The sequence below is a fragment of the Ruditapes philippinarum genome, unplaced genomic scaffold (assembly GCF_026571515.1).
Source record: "Ruditapes philippinarum isolate M1 unplaced genomic scaffold, ASM2657151v2 ctg128_1_1_1_1, whole genome shotgun sequence".
Lineage (NCBI taxonomy): Eukaryota > Metazoa > Mollusca > Bivalvia > Venerida > Veneridae > Ruditapes > Ruditapes philippinarum.
The window spans coordinates 1,145,240-1,169,425 of NW_026861563.1; the positions used below are offsets into that span (position 1 = coordinate 1,145,240).

General features: G+C 30.9%; 1 protein-coding gene across 1 annotated transcript in view; it reads left to right on the forward strand.

The window, feature by feature from the left end:
• The first annotated feature begins 1,322 nt into the window (after positions 1–1,322).
• LOC132716163 (protein jagged-1b-like) overlaps positions 1,323–24,186 on the forward strand; it is a 30,049-nt gene continuing 7,185 nt past the window's right edge. The window contains exons 1-12 of the mRNA XM_060699364.1: positions 1,323–2,194; positions 15,034–15,085; positions 16,527–16,629; positions 17,401–17,549; positions 17,754–17,814; positions 18,476–18,609; positions 18,995–19,111; positions 19,399–19,512; positions 19,955–20,182; positions 21,907–21,953; positions 22,303–22,476; positions 22,850–22,997. Of these exons, the coding sequence (XP_060555347.1) occupies positions 1,853–2,194; positions 15,034–15,085; positions 16,527–16,629; positions 17,401–17,549; positions 17,754–17,814; positions 18,476–18,609; positions 18,995–19,111; positions 19,399–19,512; positions 19,955–20,182; positions 21,907–21,953; positions 22,303–22,476; positions 22,850–22,997 (1,669 nt within the window). The 5' untranslated portion in view covers positions 1,323–1,852. The remainder of the gene's footprint in view (positions 2,195–15,033; positions 15,086–16,526; positions 16,630–17,400; positions 17,550–17,753; positions 17,815–18,475; positions 18,610–18,994; positions 19,112–19,398; positions 19,513–19,954; positions 20,183–21,906; positions 21,954–22,302; positions 22,477–22,849; positions 22,998–24,186) is intronic.

The following is a 24,186-nucleotide window of genomic DNA, read 5'->3' on the forward strand; positions in this document are numbered from 1 at the left end:
ATTATTTTATAAGGTGTGAAATCAACTCAGCAAAATTCTCAGTGCACTTCATTCCATACATCAATTTTTTGTAATACATTAAATATCACAGTACGTACAATTGTACTGAAAATGTATTTTAGTTCACACCTGATAAAATAATACCAATGAACTTTCAGCGTTTGAACGACGCAATGTTCCAATGAAATTTGATTTAGCCTCGTTTTCATTTCCAGAGTCCAAAAAGTCCATATCAAATCCATATCGCACCCACATAGCCTCCTTTTCATTTTCAGAGATCAAAGAGTCCATATAAAATCCATATCGCACTCCATAAAGCCTCGGTTTCATTTTAAGTCCAAAATATCTATATCAAATGGATAGAATACTCCATCTAGCCTTTTTTATTTTTGTTCCACATCAAATCCTTATTGTAATTGAAGTTACAAAGTTCTGTGTAAATGTCAAAAAAAAGATGGTGTGAAATAAAGAGGTCATTATACAATATTAATAAAAAGAGTGATTCTATTGGACTCGTACACAGCTTCAAAACCTATATCAGACTCGGCTGCCGCTTTGTCCATTATAGTTTTGATAGCTACATGTGTACTCGTTCAATAGAATTCAGTATTGTACTCAGCAAGTCATAATAATATTGTAAGAGTGTGAATAATAACAATAATTAATATATGAGTCTATCGTAAGTAAAAGTGAATAAAAACAATGTGGCAAGCGTTATGTTTTAACTTAATTATTTACTTCCACTATAACACAGATGTAAAGTACGATGATATAGTAAGATTTTATATATACTCTCTCAAGGTAACATGTGTAATTTAACGATCTATATACTACAAAAGCATCACTTTCCCACGATACTGAACGTTACCTGGAATATTTACGTTATAATAGATGCCTATTTCTGCAAGTATATTTGTAAAAATGTAACATCGCCTGATTAAATGCTATTTAACCAAGATAAATTGTTGTTCTTAACATTTTCTTTTGAAAACTGAAACAAAAATATACACCAGCTTACTGTAAGAAAATGCACTTAGTAAATGCAGTGTATTGAATGCAGACACAATCATGTGAAGAACTGCATAGAAAAAATGTATGTAAATACAACAACAACAAAAATGAAATAAAAAATGACTGTTATTAAATATAGGATAATTCAAGTCGGTCGCGTGCCACTTATCCTACACACGTGTATGTAAACCGGCCCGCGTGCCACCAACGCTTGCTAAAAAAAGGACGGGAAAAATCACAATACATCGCGACATTCCATTGGTCTTTAAAAAAAGCTATAACCCAAGAAAGCGACCTTTGAATGATCAAGTAGTGTTTGCCTTCATATAAATTCATTAATTACGACATGGTTTATAATTTATGGATGCAACCCCCTTAAGGCAATTCAATAATGTCTGGGCTAATTGTTCCATAGCAATTGATACGGGGCGACTAACCCAATATGTGAGCGGAACACAGGTTAGGCAAACATACTCGCCGTCTATCTTTTGTGATGTTGCTCTGGAGTAAATACTACTCCAGTACTCCAAGACTCGCTCAATATTTCAAACCGAGGTGGATAAAAATTCTTAAAGTTTTTCTTTTAATAATCGAATGCAAATACTTATTATGAATAGGATTTAATTCCCTAGTTGAAACGGCAGCCTCTATTTATGTCACGTTATGAAGTATTGAAACTTTTAAAATGTTGCATTTAATTTTATTTTTGCAAACGGAAAAAGGGCGTTGAAATGACATTATGCTGATATTTTTTCCGTTTGAATGATTTGACATTGTGCACGTGCAGGAGGTATAAGAGTCAAAAATTGTGGTTTTACGTGTTGAAATTCTTAAAGCAAAGATGACCTTTTGGAACTTTCTGCTTTTAAGTGTATTTATAAATAGTTGTACAGGATCCGGATATTTTGAAATACAAATTATATCTATTGAGAATATTAGAGGTGAACTTTCTAATGGCACGTGCTGCGGTGAAAGGATTGATACATATAGAAATAGCACGTGCAGTGGCGTGTGCAACACTTACCTTCAGGTTTGTCTAAAACAATACCAAACCCAGGTGACCATTGACGGGAAGTGCACTTTTGGTAACAAAACTACACCTGTTCTTGGCGGGAACTCGTTCAGGTATGCAGCCGGCACTCCAGCGGCGTCTATCAAGTTACCTTTTCAATTTTCTTGGACGGTAAGTGGGTTTTTAAATATTTGCAGCAAAATAATTTTATACTGTTTGAAGTCTATATTATAATAAAACATAATGTGTTCTGGGCTTGTATGGTATACGCAAAAGAAAGTCTACCTATTGCTTTTTATTTGCGACAAAAAGAAGAAAAGCGCATTAATTTGTATAAGAAATATTTTCAGACACGCAATATAATTTATTATATTTTGTTGATAAAATATGCAACGGGTCTGATACAAAAAGACATTGGTGCAAAGCTGTTATCGTTTTTTTTTCATACAATCTGCATGTCAAAAACTCATAACTCAATTGTACATGAATCCTGGAAATCACGAATTCCTGTGTCATATATTATTCAATACCCTAACACTTCATAAGATACGTTTTGTTACACTATATGCTTGTTTATCACTGAAAGAGCGCGAGTCCTTTTAGAGAAACATTTTTGTAATGTTGATAGAATAGAAACACTTCCGCCGATCACTGAAATGCTTTTAGAATGCTTACTTTATCCGAAATTACCTGGTAACGTTTGCGTCCGTACACATTTAAAAATAAGTCCTTGTACTGAAAACAAGGTTGACTATAGAAACGGAATCATCATTTGGTGATATGTTTATAATATAGTCTGATATAAAAAATTATCTAATTGGAAATTCTTGTATTGAAAGACATTTGTTAAAAATGTGTATCAATTTGTGCATCATTATTTTTATACATATCTTACTTGAAAAACAAAATTACTTTAATATAAGCATGCAAGTTTGAATATAGAAATCAACTCCAGATTCAAGTTAAAAATGTATTGTTTTATTGAAAAAAAACACAAAAAACAACAACAAAAAGAAAACTACAACAACAACACCACAACCGACTCTAAAGTCTTCATCAGGTATACTTGTTTACAGAAAAATAAACAGTAACTCGTCTTCACACATGATTACATGATAAATTAAAGCATGACTGAAATAAAATTATAGAAGTTTTATGATATCAATATTAAAGACAGTCCATGTTTTCCCAGATCTGAAATATATGGTCAATTAATGATTTATTAAAAATATTCGTGTTTATTATACACGTTTATTATTTATTAATTAATTAATGCATAAAATAGTACTTAACGTGGTATACATATATGTGCTAAAAGGGCAAAATGAAATGATATTTGCAATATTGTCAAAATAGCAAGAACTACATCATTCAGGTCTCAAAATTACCTTTTGTAACTTAATGGCTGATTATATGCATTTTTCAAACGAAATAATAAATAAATTTGAATATTTCGGATATATATTATATCATTTATTTTTATAGCGAGTTATTTGAAAGTAAAGTATTTCCATTTTATTCGTTATTGTTAATGTGTATAAAGCTATGTATCTGCTGTAAATTTATTGTTTGAATTTTACAAAAATGCTTGTATGTAAGAATATGGTACATGTAATGTACATATTGCCTTATAAGTGAACGGCACGTTCACGAAATCATTGCTAAACGATTAAAGCCCTACTTAAAATAGCACCACAATACTTTTTTCTGGAACATTTTATTCTATTTACCTACAATATTCACGTGTATTAAATAAAAACAACAGACACTTTCTATGTTACAACTTTTTCGTGAATCGGCCGTAAGATTGTGGAAACAATATGATTGTACTGTTGTTTTATAAAAATATTTCATAAGATATACTTTATACCCTTTAAACAAAACAATAACATTTAATCAGTTTCATTTATAAATCAGTTATAAAGAAAATGCTTAACTAATACTTTCTTTTACATGTTTTAGTTGGTAATAAAATGTTGGTTTTTTAATATATTTTTATTGTTTGGAATATTTAGCTTTTACATTTGGTAGTTAAGATTACACTGAGAGTTTGTGAACAATTTAGAATGCATCGATATGATTGGATTTCACGTGTTCTGATTATGAAAATATTTTTCTTAAATAAAAGTATAATTGTTTTCTCAAATGATCAGTATTGTGTATGAACGCAGCAATATTTTTTTGATATTTCTAGAAAGAAATGCAGTGTGAAAAATAATGCTTAGCTTATACTTTCTTTCATAAGTTTTAGTTGGTAATAAAACGTTTTTGGAATATATCTTTTTTACATTTAGTAGCTAAGAGAACACAGAGAGGTGCAGTGATTTCACGTGCTCTGAATATAAAAATATTTTTTCTTAAATAAAAGTATTATCTTTTTTCTGAAATGATCAGTATTGATGTATGAACGCGACAATATTTTTTTTGTTATTTATATCTCTATATTTCTTTCATTAGATCGCCTATTATAATATTTACAACAATCGTTCAGCTATTAATAATGAACTAGCGTTTTGTATGCTTTGCAATCTAATGTGTACGCACTTCTATACAACAGAAAAATGAATTGTATTGCACAGCAAATATAGAGACTAATATTTTTTGTATTTGTTCTTCTGACCTGTAAAAAAGTGCCGTTAATGTGTCACATCTTTATTTCTGTTCTTTAATCAAATGCAAATATGAAGATATTAATTCGGTGTTTAAGCATTAATTTTGCCATTTTTTTACATCATCAGTCTAACTAATTTGCAGTTGAAGTACCTTTGCATTCAATATATTTGATCATCTGTGTTTCAATTGTCAAACTGGATACATATCCCTACACGTTACAAGATAATCGAAAATATTGGTATCTTATTTCTATCTGTTAATTTCAAATATTGAATATATTACAAATACAAATAAAACCAAATAAAATATCAATATTTTCAGACATTCTATTTGAATGTTTGTTGCGGTTTTTAATTACAATAGTATTGGCCGTTAGTTTCCGACATGATCAATCGTTTAGACAAACATATCTGCTAATGCCTGAGATACGCCATCTGGTATGTACCGTACCATCCTTGTTTACATTTTATAAATTGTCTCTCCAAATATTAGGACATTATTTCCATTCCTTTATTCAGCTAAAATACTTGTCTGCGAATTAAATAGAACTGTAAGTTCCGATAAAGAATGCAACTTTGAGAGTTCAATACTAGTATATATTTCTATACGATTATTTGCCATAAAAGAATAAGGGTCCACAAAATACAAACTGAAATTTGCCATACCAGTATTTCGATGTAAAAGTATTTTTAAATCAACTTTGTCAATTGCATTTCAATTCCTATAATTTCCACCATTTGAACTAATCTAGTGTACTTTAGAAATGTATATGATGATTTCGGATTTTGTACTTTAAGAATAGAGAAGTTAACGTTTACCACATTTTTGTACTTTTACAAAATAGGTATTCAGAATACAACATTGTTATATGATTAAGTGCGTGTGCAGTTATATTTTTGTATGTAATCATCTTTTTATATCTTGTCGGTTAGTCTTTTAGTAATTGACTTATTTATCCCTGAATGAGTCATATTTACGGAAGAAATAGGGGATCTTATAGTAGTAAAATAGAACACTTACTCGCACTTCCATGTGAATTTAGTTAATTACAGTTTTATTTGAAAATAAATTGTATCAGGACATAATGTCTTTTCAAATCCTACGTTTCCTTGATAAAATACGCCCTATGGATGTTTTAAGCTTGAAGAAAAAAGAACAAAAACTAACGTTTGGAGCCAAATAAGTAAAAATAAAAAAAGAAGAACACATTAAAACTTTATGGAAATATAATTTATACAGAAAACATGCTAAAAGATACATAATTATACAGTTTGCAAAACACAAAAAACTTGCAAAAAAGAGCACGACGACATAGGACGTTCAGGGACGTTAGATTTGATCATCCGCACATAAAACAAAATTTGAAATTACTTTTTTTATTTAAAATTTTATTATTGTGTGTGTTCAACCTGAATAAAACCAAATTAAATATCGTATAATGCCTCAACAACTAATTACGATTACAGCCATTGAAATGTTGATATAGCTAAAACAGTATTAATATGTGGTTTAATTTTAAAATACTTTGGATATATGTAACATAAGTTATACAGTAAAAGTATTATGTTTTGAATTAATTGTTCGACATCTCATCTTTTGTTTATTTTTTATGCCCCCACAAAGTGGGGGGGGGGGCATATAGCGTTGCACTTATCCGTCCGTTCGTACGTCTGTCTGTCCGTACGTCCCGAAATCTTGTGAACGCAACTCCTCTTAAACCGGATGGCAGATTTTGCTTAAACTTCCAGGGATGAATAACCTTAATGTGTAGATGGTAGTTAAGGAAGGAATTTTCGCTGCGACTAAATTTAACAGAATTATGGTCCTTTGTTGATTTTTTCACTATATACTATATATATGTTGTCAGTGGGGGCATTCGTGTCCTTTGGACACAGTTCTAGTTTTTGTTATTGTTGAATCACCCAGTAATAAAAATATGCTATTAAATTTCTCCATCGTGCGCAAGTGTTGTGTCGTGACTGCATTTGCTATTAAACACAATAAATCAGTTGCTAACTCGATTATTTCACAACTATAACTTCTCGTATGACGATGGGACGACGATTTGTGAACAATGAAACAGATATCTTAATGTGTCTTAAAAGCATATCACTTTCCCCCCATCTTGTCATTTTAGAAACACGAGACCAGTCGACAAACCCATAGCTCAAATTTCACGTGCACATGTTTGTGTGACAGATTTTGTTATACTATTTTATTTCGTTGAACAGTTTACTCACTGCTCAAAACTGGATATACAAACGGTAGAACAAATACCATTTCTCTAAGTAACAAACGTTGTAAATTAGCGAAACTGTTTTTTTTTCTTCTCTTTCTTTTGTTTTTCTAAAAGCATAAAATGTTAGAGTAAAGAGAAAATATCTGGAATGTCTGATATTTACTGCCTGTAATAACACATAAAGGTGAACGATTTCTACTCCACTGGCGCGACAATATTCACATTAAGGACTCATGCTGGAGGAATGAATTAAAAAATAAACATTGGCTGATCAAACTTGTCAAAGACCGAAGTCAATTATTCAAAAGAATCGAAAAAGAACTCTAGAACATGCAGACGACAAAATCGAATAAACGTCTTATCAGGATTGATTAATATTCTATAGAAAAACCATCCGGTTCTAATTAAATAAGTTTCCTGCTTTATATTATATATGGTCAATAAACATAATACAACATTAGGAGGGTAATCGATTTCTAATTAGCGTTCTTATCACGCGTCATGCAGGTGCTGTGATAAATCCTCTCACAATTGCACGGAATGTGATAAGAAATATTTCTAAGGTTCTGCCAGCTTCAATTTTTATAGCATTTGTCGTGCCGTTTGAACGATTCCTGTGGTGAATGTAATGTCATAAAACATACTTTAATTTGATTGGTGACAGTTATTACGAATAAAGTGTTACAATACACTGCAATAACTGGAAAAGCGCTCATAAACAGAAGAAAACACTAACAATTTACAGCAATTGTTGAAAATGAATGACATTGTCCACAAAATAGTTTTTTGTTCTTGTTTGCTCTTAAGAAAACAATATGCCGCTTCTTTGTCAGTAATCGATGTAGCTAAAATTGGGGACGTAGAATGAAAAAGATATTTAAAGTAGAATGATATACTGTGTATATTTTCGGTATTAGCAAGTAAATTCACAAACTTTCTTAATCATGAAATACGCGTTCAAACGAGACAAAAATTTGATTAGGTGTTTAATAGTGCAAATGTAATAAGTAAAACAAAGTAAGGTATACATTATAAAAACATCTCTATGCTATCTTTGTTTCGCAAACAGTTTTGAGTTTTTACTTTGTACTCAGACCGCAAGTCTGTAAAAATTGAGAATTATCATTAAATAAGAACAATGGAAATACAAATGTATTTTATATTCTAATGCCTCTGAAACTTTGCCGAGATTGTTCCAGGCAAGAGATAATATTTCCCTATAAATGATAACTTTATACGACAATTGCTGCTGGGTTGATGGATCTTGTGATTTGAAGCCGTGTTTCCGGGAACAGTCGGTCGTTTGTAACATGCAGGCTTCACACCTTGTAATGCGTTTGTTCATGCAACCACTTAAGATGACTATCTCGTTTTGAAAATGAAAACAGATCGTGTTGTGAATGCTTGCCTGAAAAATGACATTTTTTTGTTTCCCTGACATTAACACCTCTAAAACATAACTTTTTCATATGATTTCATTATTGGCTTTATTTTTTAGTCCCCAAAACGACAGAAAATTTAAGACAAACAAATGTTAAAATTAGCAGCTTTGACATTTATTCAAGTTGCATGATTTTAATTAAAACAGGCAAGATTTTATAAATTCCCATATTTAAGTTTAGCTGACATTTTTTCCCCATAATTTGATGTATATGTTACTGTTCTAAATAATGGTTATGTCTATATGTGCAATGCATTTGTTGTGAGTGAATTACATTGTTTAACACTACAATTATGATAAGAAAACAATAATTTCATTAAAGTTATGAACGTTTAAGTGTACTTGATACCGATATGAATATCTGATATATTCATAAACAATATGTTAAAAAAATGTGAAAATTAAGCATGTTTATTTTGTTAGTACGTATAGTGAACGTAAATCATCTCTTATTTATAATTTTTTTTATATCTGTTAAAGAAATGTAAGTAACTTAAAAACAAATTAAAGCCGCGGTTTAAAATACCAAAAGTCTACTGAAATTTATATGTGTATGCCAAAAATGTTTCTCTTGACTACAAATTGATACTGTTAACCTATATAAATGTTTAACTGCTTACTATATCATTAGTTTTCATATCGTCCTAGTAATTTCTGCAGGAAAATGCTCTCACACTGACAGGAACTTATCCAAAAAATATACGTAGAAAGTAGTCGCTTAAATTCAGTATTTGATTGTTTTGCTGATATTTCTTCGAAATTGGAATAAATTCTATTTATTTATCAAATAAAACTGTGTAATATTTTCATTCTGACATCTTTCTATGTAAATACGAAAAATATGTAAAGAAAAAAATACTGTCAAATGAACGCAAACTAAATTCAGTTATTACACAGTGATGCAAATTTATTTTTGAGGTGCTGCAGTTTCAAAAATAAAACATAAAAATGTATGTTATAGATCTAACCCATTTTAAAAACATAGGTCGTTAATTCCAATAAATCAATATTAGCTTTAAAACCTGTATCGCATTTTTAAAAACGTAAAGATCTGTTCCTTTGATTATACATTTAAACTTTTATTTAAAGCGAGTTTTGTTTTCATCTTTGGTTATTATTTTTGTGAGTGTACAATGATATGATTTTATTTTGCCAAATCGGAAACTGCTAAAATGTTTTCCTGCATTTTCTACATGAATGATCCACACAAAACATTTGATGGTGGGACATAAAAACATCCCTATGCTACACATTGCTGGTGACAAAGTGGTACTACAGTTACATTATTTTGAATGAGGCAGACGTTTATATTACACTAGTGTTGTAAAATGTCCCTCTATAGTATAATAAAAAGTGAGCTGACGACAGATTTTCCAGTAGAATATTGTAACTCCGAAAAATGAGAATTATTGCACTTTTGCAGAGGTTTCCACATATTCTAATGTAAATTTACGCTTTGTACGATGTTTATTCTTTAAATATAAAAAATGAAATGTTATTTAAATATGTAACTCATTGTTAAACATCTCATATAGTCTGTTCCATATAGGCATAATTTATACAATAAAGTATTTTTTTCCTATAAATATATGTATATACAAACAATATATTATAACAGCAATCGTGAAACAATAGACTGACACAACATATCATAAGTCATAGACAACAAATCTTTTACGTTTAAAATATAACAAAATATTACAGAAGATTTTTCTTTAAATGCTTTACAAATGTTTTACAGCTAGCAAAAAAAACTTACATGTTACAACTACATGTATTTTGCTAGCTTGACCATGACATTGATCTATTGTTTATATTGTGTACAAATCACGAGGCAATCATATCATTCTTGTACTGTTGCATTGTTTTCATCTATACTTTGGCAACACATTTTTTAAGGAGAATATATTTCGTTGTTACTTCAAGTTGATCATTTGTAACACAGGTGAGCGCTGCTGTCACTAAATTGTTCAGGTATCTAACAGTTGCAAAGTAATGCCTTCTTTGGGAAAAAAAACGAAAAATAAATAAATAAAAAAATAAAAACTCGACAGAAAACAGTAGTTTGTTCTGAAATATTGTCATTTAAAACATTATGTACACTTTCGATTCTAATTTGAATCTTCTAAAATCGGATTTAGCTAAGTATATATAGGTTCAAATTTTAGAATTTTACACTGGAATCATGAATAATATATAACTAGATGTAATAGATTATAAACAAGCTTCTATGGCTGAAACAGGTACAAGCATAGAGTACATACTACAGAGATATTTTACTATTTTCCCACGGGCTTCTATTTTTAACCTGTAAGAAAGCATATCTTTTATAAATATATGCCGAATTGTACAGGTATTGTCAGAGGTTACATAAACCATGCGAGCAACTTTGTTTTATATAGGATGAAGAAAAAGCATAATTTAGAACAAGCATATATAACGAGCAATATGTTAAAATGTGTCGATATTTCTCAACAAGGAGCAAAAGGGTTTGTGCATAAACTTGCAATTTCAAAACTATTTACAATGCATATCAAAGATATACTATGCTTATATTTGGGTTAAATACATATATTGCAAACGTGTATTGAAATCTATGAAAAGACTTGCTAGATATGTCTAATTTGAATAAGAGAATGCACAAACTATGCATGGGAAGCTGCATCTCTAGTATCGGTCAAGTTGGTTTGTTTCTTTCTTAAAACACCTCCAGCTTTTGTAATGACACTATATATTTTCTTACTATGATTACCTATAGCATGTTTAAAATGTAACGTATCTTCTCTGGTAAGCACTATTATCAAAAGATGTTTATTTAACATTTTTAAGAGACTGTATAGCAATTATCAACATTTTCAAATATTAAATTTGTACAAGATATATCACTATCTGATGGGTGCATCACATTACTGTTAAAGATGATTCTTTATTAACAATTTCGTTAATACATGTACGACTGTTGGTTACAATGATAATCTTATAGAATCTTCCTTATAACTAGTAAACTATAACAAAAGGAAAACAAGAAGGAAAAGTAAAAACAAAACTATATGAAATACAACATGCAAGTTAAGTAAAAATAAGTTTTGCTATATGGAAGTAGACATTAAGATATTTTCATCTGTTAAAATAAAGAATGGTGACATTGGAGACCATGTAATGTATTTCTAACTACTGAAATTCTGCTGCAATACCAACATATTTCAGAATAGCGCAGACCCGGCCAACGTGATTAATTTGCTAATCTGAAACAAATATCTCTAATTGGAAATTATTTTTTAAACCTTTGCGGAGAATCTTCATTCGTCTGTTACTAAGGCCAAAAACATTACTGCGCATGTCTTAATAGTTTGTCATAGATTATTAGCTATTGATTCATTTTGTTCCGGACTAGCTTTGACATGGAAACCGCCAATTAAATTCCAACAGAAACTAAGATGCTGGTCACGTGACTAGCGGGTGATAATTGTTTTGTTTAAGGTGTTAATGAAGAAGATCAGATGTTACAAGTAACCATATTTAATTATGTGACGGTGTTTACATGATAAACACATGTCATGAAAATTTAATGACCTCCACGATTTATGTTTTGTTGGTCCATAGCAACGCCACAAATTTAGAACAGGCAAAATAATAACATGTTGATTTGTTTTAATTATCAAAAGTTACTGGAGCTCCGCTGAGGTACAAAAGTCTAGAAAAACATGAATTTTTTAATTCTTTTATAGAAAACTTCGGAACTTAGAACGGAAAACGTGCAAAAAATGGTAAAGAAATATTCTCCGAAACAAATCGAAAATAATTCTTTGCCCGATTTGAGTTAGAATCGTTTAAATGTTTTTCATGTTTTGGTCATTTTGCTTAATAGAAAATAGTATCCTATAAAAGAGGAGTAAGCGATAAATGTCGAAATCATATTTCCTGCTCATGCAGTTAAGTATTAAAACCAGTAGAGTCCCTTTAATTTGATATTGTTTTGTCAACTTGTTTTAGAAATAAGAAATACATGTATCTCATCAATATATATGAACATGTTTAAAAATAATGTATCTTATAAACTGTTAGGATTACGTAAAACAAAATAAATAAATTTTAAATATTTCAAAATAATGGCACAATGAATTTCATATTGATTAAGTTGGTTGCATGTATATACACATTTTTAAAATTTCTGAAAATGAATCAAGATTGCTTAGAAAGAAAAAAATGGCCGACATATTGTTTAAATGGTGTATATCCCTGGGTTGAAAGGTCAAACAGGATTGCATGACATGAATTAAGATAAGCATATCTAATCAAATAAATTGAAACAAATTATACAAAATTGCATAAAGTTAATGAAAATAGAAAATCGCAGAATCCTGCAGGCGACAGCGCCACGCAGCTTTAATATTTCTCATTTAAATATAACAAATATGTTGGCATTGGTGATAGAATTTTATCAAGAGTCGATGCGACATCAAGATAAATTTAAATGTAATCAATAAAGATTACACGTAATTACATTTTAATTAATTTTTCTCTACATCCACACATGTGCCTTACAGATAGGGGCGCCGCGGTTTTTTAAAGTAGGAAAGAGCCAAAATCCAATTAATTCTTCGAGAGCTTCTTAACTTTAACAGAGTAAAAGGCAATAGGTTAAGGCCGATATTTTTCACTTTCATATGCGGAATGACACTTAAGCAACAGTCATTTGCGGGAAAGAACATAAATTTGTTTGGGGATATGCTACTATATAAGGTTATACAATATTTGGCTTCGTTATCGTATATATTAAGAAATAAAATAATAATAAAAACACAAAATTTGGAATATGTATTACTATAAGAATATAATGCTTTTGAAGATAATAAAGGGACACTTTCGTTGTTGTTGTTTTTTGTTGTTTTTTTTCATTGAAAATAAGTAAATCGAAATATCCATTTGCCTTGATCATCCAATCAAACCCTGACACCGCTTGGACAAATTATACAAAGTCCCGTATCATAAACATTTCAACATGAACAAAGGTGTATAATGACACTTTTACAATATGTTAAAGTTGATAGTTTGTTACATGTTAAATTAAACTTTATTCCTGATTTATAGTTGATTTGCCCATGTTAAATTCATTTTTTCTGATATTTTTAATGCAATAGTTGCGTGTATGGTCGTATTACAGTGTATTAAAACACTATTTTATGGATATCGTCTGAAATACATGATTTTATCTAACATCATATCGGCATGTTTAATGTAAATTCTCGTTCATTTTACAGAAAGCAAAAACAGTTTTTGTAGTAACTCGTAGTAAATATCTAGAATAGCTTTTTGTAATTCTTGTTCGATTGCCAGAATATAAGGTTCAAGGTTAAGGTGATTATGAAGTTCAAAACGAGGCTGAAAATAAGCACATCAACAGATACTTGAACGCAAGTTTATATTTATCATTGCTATACCATAGTTTTTCTTATATGATAGTAGGAATTATTTGAACGATCACGTGATCACACGAAAATCTGTTTTTTTTACTTCATACTTGATCCCCATCGCGAGAAAATACTTTAAAATGCGCAGAATGATTTGAAATATAAATTTTCAAAGTCATTTTATTTGTCCTGCACGGTTTTCTAAATATTGGTGCATACAATCTATTTGTAAAGTATAGCATAATTTTAATTTTAATAGTTACAATTATATACTTTAATTTAATGAAAAGAATTTACATACACTCTGTGAATAACTGATAAGTTTGTAACAAATAATGCAGTGATATAATATTAATATATTATGTCTAATATTTATGTCAAACTAAATGGTAAATATTTTTTCTGTGCATCAGCCTAATATTTTGACATGTTTCCATGCAAAGGTAAATTGAATTTTGTGAGTAAAAATGGACAAACATTTGAAAATAAAACAAAGATTATTAAGTGCATATCCTTATAAAACCTTTGTACGACAAAGACAGAAAACCTTCATTCGTTTACATAGAAATGTGATGATACCGAACGAAGAAAGAACGTTCATATTTTCTGGGTCTTTCAAATAGTCTATTTGAAAGACCCAGTATTCAGCAAGGAATCGTTTACTTATATGTCGATAGATCAAAATGTTTCAACGTATGAAATACTTCAAAGTGTTCTTTGTACTACAATTAGAGACTTTTATTTGATGATTGACACTATTTTTGTCGTTGTTTGACTGTTATCCGTTCTTGCTATCTACGAGTTAAGGTTGTCGTTGTTATTGGTAATCGCAGCGAACTTTTGAAGCGAAGTTGGTAAAAAACTAGAAACTTATATTTGTGTGACTATTTCGCTAAATGTCTCATCTCATTGAAATCATGTTGTCATGTTGCCATTTTCATTCTGAGTTTTTATAAAGTTAAACTATCAGTAGGACTATCAGTTCCTTTGAAAAGTGTTGCCATTTCCCATTTTTCATTCATTCTCATTTTTATTAAGTAAAGCTTAAACTATCAGTTATTTTGTATGATCCTTAAAATGTAGACTTCGAAACTCGAAAGAACAAACTTGATTAAAAAAAACTATAGATAAATCTAAAAACCGGACACATCCTCACAGGTTATTTCCGACGACACCCGTATTACTTGTAAATTGTATAACTGATGTTGACGCATTACCCGTTGTTTGTGTTACTTTTAATTTATGTTGTGTTGATTCGCAGAACATTTCGCATTCAGAATACAATGTATCTTTATTTCTTTTACAGAGATCGTATACGATCATCGTCGGCGCCTTTGACAAAAGACAACAGTTTTCAGGTATGTTCAATCCAATTTTACAGGAATCATGTTTTGTAAATGCTATCTCACATTGAAGGAAGAAAAAAATCACCAACCGAGCTAGCTGAATATTTTCTTGAAAGCTAATTATCTGATAAAATCAGCCATTACGCAATTGAAAGCGAAACTTCAACAGTATATATTTAATAACCCATAATGCCCTAATCAATATGGCCGCTGCATTCAGGTCTTGTAGGAAATGGCAATTATCATGAAAGGTAAACACCATATGACAGATGATGTCACCAATGACGAATCGATGTGTAATTATTTCTTGCACGGTACACAGGTGATTGGGCCCTATTGTAATGGGCATATCCATCACGTTCTTTATAACATTACAAACAAGAAATGATAGGAAATATTCATTGTGGCATGTTCATATGATACGAAGAAATGAGGCATATGATCGCGTGCTAACATTAACGCCTTGTTAGATTACATTCTGATGTTTTCTGGTGGTTATTGGGTCGTTGTGGGTAATTTATTGTATTGTCAGTGTCTGCAGGACAAATTACAGTTTTTGATTTTTGTTCATGTCTGTTGAATGCAGATTTCTATTGATTTATTTTGTAGTCATCTTAATTCGTTTGAAGTTCTCTGTGATCCAGGCAAATTGCTTGAAAACATAACCAGACCGCAGGACATTTACTACTTTTTTATCTTTTCAATACAAATGTATAGCAATGTTTCTGTAAACTATTTTCATGACCATATTAGCAACATGTTGTTATCAATGAACATACTGAGCGAATTCCCATTTTCAGATTATTTAAAATAATATTTCAGAAATAAACCAAACATTATATTGTTTTGGTCCTAAAACATGAAGAACTTTAGCAATAGGCACTGAACTTGGAATTATGTTATTGGATATGAGTGCCAAATTAATAGATACTTATTACATAAGCAGCTTTCATATTGCCCTATTTGGATAAACAGACAGGACAGAACAGAACAGAAATTTTATTCAAGACTTGTACATGGTACATCATCGTTTAATTTAAATATACTATACAATAGTCACATGGCATTTAATGTACATAAATATAGCTATAGATCTTAACATACATACTGTTAACAATTAAAATATAGATAGAGAATACAACATGAAATATTCTGTTTACTTCCTACATAAAGGATTAACCATTCATTATTACATTTTATAAGACATGGATGTTCTATTATCCATAGCATTTGACAATTGATTCACAAAATAACGTTATGATGTCAAAAATAGTAACAAACATAACATTTAACAATATAATATTTGTAGTTTGCAATGCACTGTTTATTTCGTCAGCTGACAACTGTTTGTAATATTAGATGTTTTATACGTCATAGCTGGAAAAAAATCATTGTTTTCCCAAAAACAAGAAAAAAATGATATTCCGTCACAATTTTGCTATCATTATTTCAGGTGAACGGGTGATTGAGAGGTCCTCACATTCTGGTATAATTCTACCGGGTCCCTCATGGCACACCCTAACACACAATGGACCGACCGCAACTCTCGTTTATAGGTAACATAGTTAATCCATATAAATGTATTTACTCACTTTAATGTTGAACTTTCTGATAATGTAATTTGACTGTACTTTAGATAATATATAGTGAAAAATATACTCAATGCAAATATCATGTATAATATTGTGTTTTCATTTCGTAATTATAATTGTCATGTCTCTATACTAAATTGGTCCTTTTATCTCATAAATAACATATGGTGCTTTTAAGTTTTAGTAGCAGTTTTAGGTGTTTCTTTTATTATTTTATACAGTAATATGCTTTTAATCAAAGTTATATAACTTGGTACTTTTGTGTCAAAATTATAACAAGACGCTTTTATATAATTTTATCTTAATTTTAATATTGTTCTATCTACGTCATAGTTGTTTTCAAGTTGTAATTAACTCTGGTATTGTAAAAAAAATATAATGATAATAATAATTATTATAATTACAATAATAATGATGTTGTCCTAATATTCTAGTAAATAAAATCGGATGTTATTCTGCTATAATTCTTTTGCTTTTAGTGTAATATTGAAATAAAAAATTAATATTTATCAGACGGCATTTATTCAATGTAATTTAACGCTTTATATAAACAAAACATTTACGTAATACTTTTCAAGGGTCTATATGGTTTTTTTAATCAAGGTTAAAGCCATTTTAAATATTTGAAATGGGGAATTAGAAACATTAATGGCGAGGAAAAAACTCGCATACCTTATACTTTATATAGTATTGCTATTGAAAATCTATCATTATGAGTCGTGTCTTTTCCTTTAGAATTCGTGTAAAATGTGACGAGCATTATTACAATACAACGTGTTCCAAGTTTTGTCGTCCGAGGAATGATCGTCTCGGGCATTTCACGTGCAATGTTAATGGTGACAACGTTTGTTTAGAAGGTTGGCTCGGATCAGAATGTGATATTGGTACTTATAGATTTTCTGTAAATATGTTAAGACTAGATATAAAGATTGAAGAAAATTTGAGAAATTGATTGATTATTACAGTGCTGTTGAATAATAATAATAATTTTGTATTAAAAAAGTCACTGTATTAGAAATGTGAAAAGAAAAAAATCAAAATGTTTCATTTAATGGGTTGAAAATGTAAAACTATCATTTATTTTACAGCGATCTGTAAAACGGGATGTCACGCACTACATGGCTCATGTGACCGACCTGGTGAATGCAGGTTAGTATTGTTGAATGTTTAAAGGTAAATATTTGATCCGCGCCATGGCAATACCAACAGAATTCGTTAGTGATCAGCATGGATCCAGACCAGCCTGCGCATCCGCAGGATCTATACTGTTCGCTTACAAACCCTATAACAAGTTGAGAAACTGACAGTAAACAGCACGGATGCGCAGGCTGGTCTGGATCTATGCTGGTCGCAAACGTATTATGTTTGTTTTGTCATGGCGCGGCTTATAATTGACATACAACGTCTTCTATCCAAACAATTGTCTTCAGTATTTAAGTACACAGGAGAAAAAACCTTACTAGATTACTAAAGTACACTCAGAGAATAACGGAGTCGTTGTACATATGTCAGCCTAATAACGCATAAGAAATTTTCTGTGTAATATTAAAAAATTCGGGCAAACTTGCCTTTTTACTTTTTCTAGAAGGATATTACACTGTTCCATTTATTTAATTATTATCAAGCTTATGTACAAGATTATGGTTAAAAAGTCAGTTTTGGCTACAAATATATTAATTTTTTACGAAGCATATACTCAACAAAACCTTTCAAACTAAAGCTTGTAAAATAAACAAAATCGTATTTTTAAAAAAAGTGAGTAAAAGATACATAAATAACGCATAACATACGAGTATTTTCACATTTGTAGGTGTGGTTTTGGTTGGCAAGGTCCGTTGTGTGACCGGTGTATACCATACCCCGGATGTAGACATGGGACATGTAAGGACTCCCCGTGGACGTGCGACTGTGACCTGAACTGGGGTGGTATTCTGTGCGATAAAGGTATCGCCTTTAAACTGTCTTTGCAATTCTTAGTATAATTATCAGAGAAAATAGTCTAATATAGAAACGGGAAAATTGATAAAAGGGAAGTAATACTGTAAAGGAAAATGAGAAATGCTGTATTGGGTGGCTAATCTTACTCTATTTGTAAACCAGCAGCGGACAATTGTGCGCAGATCAGCCCTCTTTAACAAACAAGCACCATTTTGTGTCAACACTTTTATCTTTGTCAAGGTTACCATTCCATACCAATGATTTACATATGATCTGTCTAACTACATATATATAATAAGTCCAGAAATCGGACTTGATCTTAGCACAAAGATCTTTGACAAATAATACATAACACAATGAGTACATAATTATTGTAACGATTTATTTTCAGATTTGAATACATGTCGTCATAGACCTTGCCATAATAACGGACTTTGTGTAAATAACGAACCCGACAACTATACTTGCGTGTGTAACAAGGGGTTTTCAGGAAGAAACTGTGAAATAGGTATATACATACGATATATCATAACTTTATACGAAATAATAATGATAATGATCCTAAAACTAACTTGTTTGTATCTTAGATGAGTCATTGAAGGATTATTTCATTTTAGATCTTATCTATTGTTTCAGTATATGTCTTATAATTGTATATATATCTATATAAACAGGCCCGTTTCAATGACTTGTGTGAAGTCTTTTTATATGTCTATAACTTTATATAAGTTATTTTTAAGTTGGTTCTTTTAAAATAATATAAATGAAAATGTTATTTGTATTTTTGTTACACAGTGGATGACCCGTGTTCATCAAGCCCGTGTAGTCATGCAGGCACGTGCCTCCGCTCCTCACATGGTTTTATATGTAACTGTGCGCCTGGTTGGACCGGAAAAACCTGCAACCATGGTTTGTTTTCTATTTGATATCAAATTAGTTATTCCGTAAACATATTAACATATTACCAGTCTAACATAATACAATTTTACATTAGAGTGTAGCCACATTATAAGTGTAACTACATTGAATCATTTTCTATAAAACATATTTTATGATGACAAGATTATTATGGGCATCATGTCTTTGAATAACACACTTTTTTCACTTTTTTAATCTTTTAATTAAACTGTTTGCAGTACAATAAAAATTTGACATGAGATATGGTCATTTGCTATAATGGTGACATCTTTTATATTTAACTATATATACTGGACCATATATTTTCTTATTAAAAGACGTTGACCTGAATATTTTCATAAAAAGTTACAAAACTATGATTTCGTAAGTGGTTCTTACTGAAAAGTTCGAGTTCTGCTTTACCTATTGAAATGTTTTAATCATACAATTTCAGAAATCAACGAATGCGCCTCTGATCCATGTCTTAACAAAGGGACCTGTTTCGACCGTGTGAACGGGTTCGAGTGCCTATGCGCCTCCGGTTGGCAAGGACCGCAGTGCCAGCTCAATACGGATGAATGTTCCGGGCGTCCGTGTGTCCATGCGCACACGTGCAAAGATTTACTCGGTGACTATCAGTGTTTATGCCAAGATGGATGGACCGGGAAAGATTGTAACATAAGTAAGTAATTAGTGGGTAAATATTTTCAAACTTTGATTTGAGACTAATGATAATGTCATGTAAAACGTAAAAATAACGCCCGGCAAGTGAATGCGTCCTACAAAATGGGCAATTTTTGTCATTGCACAATGTCCGAATGTTTTTGACATTCTGAAAGTACGACCACTACACTTTAATTGTTTTAAAATCACTCCGACACTGTACATAAAGGTAGCATGATGACTTTCAAGCCAATTTAATTAAAGACAGCTTCTAAATAATGCTTGACACAATAGGAAAAAAAGTATATCTGAAATTTAGTCAGATTGCTTTAGTTTTAAACGTTGGCGCCCCGAAATACATTATTTAAAGTACAAGTGAACACCTGAGTAGAACCACCGACCTGGAAAGTGTCCTCACATATAAAAAATCGAAAGCCACTGGCGGGATTAGAACCTACAGTTGCGAGGGTAAAGTGTATTGAACTCAGAAACCTGAGTATTGATTTTAAGATAAACATTGCATCTATGCCGAGGCGGGGAATGTAATTGTTCTACAGTTGAACAAATTAAATGTTTGAAGTATGCATGTAATTCAACTTTACTGTGTTTTTTATTATTTATTTCATAGTTATTTGTAGCTTTTAAAGCTCATTATATCAAATGCTTTGCACTTTGATAGGCAATCAGGAACTTTTGTATGTTAAGGTCAGAAATATTTTTGCAAGATATGTTATATGTTTATACCTTCTCCACATACACATGTTATTGTATGTATATGCTTTACACTGTCTTGTCATTTATCATGTGTCTGTTTATCCTCATGGGCCATTTGGTCCAATGGAATATTGAAATAAACTTATGTTTGTAAAATAGTTAATTTTATGTCGTTAAGTTTATTGCTTGTGTTAAACTATACATATTTTATGGAGTTTTATTCTGTATAAATCTATAAGAATATGGTTATAAAACACTCTAATGAATGCCTTTGAATACATGACCTAAAAACAAATATCTAGTTCAACTTGACTATTTCTTGGAATGAAATCTCTAAGTAAACATAGGTTAACGCAGGATTATAGAATTTACTTCTCCTTTTGGGCGGAGAAGATTATATCCTGAAGTACCTATTTGGTTCTAATTAAGAAAAATGTCAAGCTGAAATCTTTATCACATAATTATATGTAACAACCATCTTAGATATAATGATTGTAAGTGCAACAAGATGACTTTTTTTTACCTCGCGTGACGTAATTAATGTAAATATGGTGAATCCATTATCGTTGAAACAATCTTTCGGAAATGAATCTGAACATTGTCAGGTTCTGTTTGCAAAGAAAAAGGAAAATCACATTTGAGCCGTGTCACGACAAAATCAACATAGTGCGTTTGCGACCAGCCTGGATCCAGACCAGCCTGCGCATCCGCGCAGACTGCTCAGGATCCATGCTGTTTCTCTAATTGTTATATGGTTGGTAAGCGGATGCGCAGGCTGGTCTGGATCCATGCTGGTCGCAAACCCATTATGTTTGTTTTGTCGTGACACGGCTCATTTTGAGATTTAGATAAAATCTAAGTGCATTAGAATCTGTTATTACGTATATGAATATTTGTAAGACACATACACATATAGTCAACGAGGCGTTCTGTAAATTAGCAGACAAATGTAGCAGACGACAATATTGAGGAACACAAGCAGCAGATGTCATCATATATTAATTAAAATTTTGTTTTGTTAAATTTCAGACGTACAAGATTGCCACGGTCAGTGTCAAAATGGAGGACAGTGCATTGTAAGAATTTATTATGTTAATGAGATCTAACTTTTTTCCTGACTAAAAAAAGAAAATAAGAAAAATAACCTGTCTGATTTACCAAACGATAAAATATAAATATATCTACATGTAGCTAATTTGTCTATTTGCATGGTAAGTGCTTAATTAGTTTGAAAGATAAGTAAAATAAATATATTCCATAAGGCATTACTTGATGGAAAACGTAATAAAAACATAGTTTGGAACACATATACAGTACATGTTTAAACATCTTAATATGTTAGTTATAGATTCTTTTTCACGCGTTATTTCCTTTTGTAGATTTTCATTTTGTCCAAATAGTCCATGTATTTCTTTCTATTTTCAGGATCTAGTTGACGGTTATTACTGCTTGTGTATACCGGGTTTTGATGGTAAAGATTGTCAGCACGAGATTCACGAATGTGAAAGCATTCCCTGTCACAATGGTGGCACGTGCATTGACCATATAGCCAGTTACACGTGCCAGTGTGCAGAAGGTTACAGTGGCTTCAACTGCCAGGTGATATTATTTGAAAACAAAAATCTTTCAAATGTTACCGGCAATATACATGTATATATTTATCATACCTCAATTCTTAAATGTAAAACTCCCATAGCCGTTTTGTATAATGTGCCTTTATTGAAGACTGTCCTCATAAACAATATTCACAGGAGATATTTCTGATATCAACAATAAGATCCATGACTTTTACATAACTCATTATGTGTTTGTAGTATAATAAAAAAGATATTGACAAACCCATACATTTAATGAAGAAATGAAAACTATTCTGAATTTTTAATGGACCGTACTACATCTGAGTTGAGTTGTACATTAAATGATACATAAAACGTTTCACGTAATAATAATTGTTCTTGGCAAACTGTTTCAGAATGATATTGATCCGTGCAGTCCGAATCCGTGCTATAGCGGGGCCACGTGTTTCGTCACAAATGATATAACAGATGATTATTTCTGTTATTGCACCGATCCTTTCACAGGAAAAAATTGTCAGCACAGAAAATCCATCATAGCACAAAGTAAGTTTATAGCATAAATTATTGAGGGAAGGGACTATTGAGTAAATTTTCAAACAAATATTAAAACAACAAAACAAAACAAAAACACGACCCCTATTTTTCAGACATGGTGAAATTCTGTGTTCTTTCGGTTTCTTTTATAATATAAAAAAAATTCGTGCAAGTGTCAACCATAGAGTAAGGGTATTGCGTTCTGAATCGGATAAAGTGGACGTAAAGGCCCAAGAAGATAGTTTAATAAGATAAAATATAGTTTTTGAACTTATTCAAGATCAATTTTATGAATTTTTCGTTTATCATCTTTTGTTTTTCTATTGAAAATTAAAACACAAATCAATCATATCTAGTGAAAGAAATATTGTTGTTATTTATAGAAACATCTCGTTCAAACGCGCACGTGAGTAGCTTCTCACGAGACTGAGTTCTGAAGCCTGATTTAATTAATGCACAAAAAGCTTGAAGAGTGGCAATTAACCGGGTATTCATTACAAAAATATCAAAGATAATTACAATATATCTTACTATATTAAAGGGCAACATTAGAATTTTTTTATCGCATTTCAATGTCAGGTTAGAGAAATACTGTAACGTTCAATTAGTGACAAATCTGCTCAATATAATCAGATTATAAAATATTATCTCGTTTATTATACGTTTGTAGTTCCATTAATAGGCTTTCTTCAAGTTCAGAGGTATTCAAACTTATTAATGCCATCTGCGATAAGGTTAGGGTTAGCTACATATCAAATTCTGGATACTTCGATTATATATGTAATAGCGGACCAGTCTCCACACATTGCATTATGTTATTTCTGCATCAAAACATCATGCACTTTTAAAAGAAGTGCTTTGGTTTAATTAAATTAGAAATGCAGCCCATAGAAATTCAACATTTCTAATTTAGTCAGTCATGATTGGCTAGCTGGTAGGGAAATTCAAGGCAACTGTTCCAGTAAATTGGTTTAAAGGCCCCTTAAGCGAAGAAATCCTGTTTTTTTCCCTTAATTTTGTTATTGTATTCTGTTACAGTTTCCGAGATGGTACTAATAAATGCACCATGTTTTGTATTTTGGCCTTATTTATATCTGTATTGATGTAGTGTTTTGTATATATGGCATACAGTATATTCACTTTCTGAAACATCTTTAATTGATAACAAATGGATACATGCTAATCTAATATTACGTGG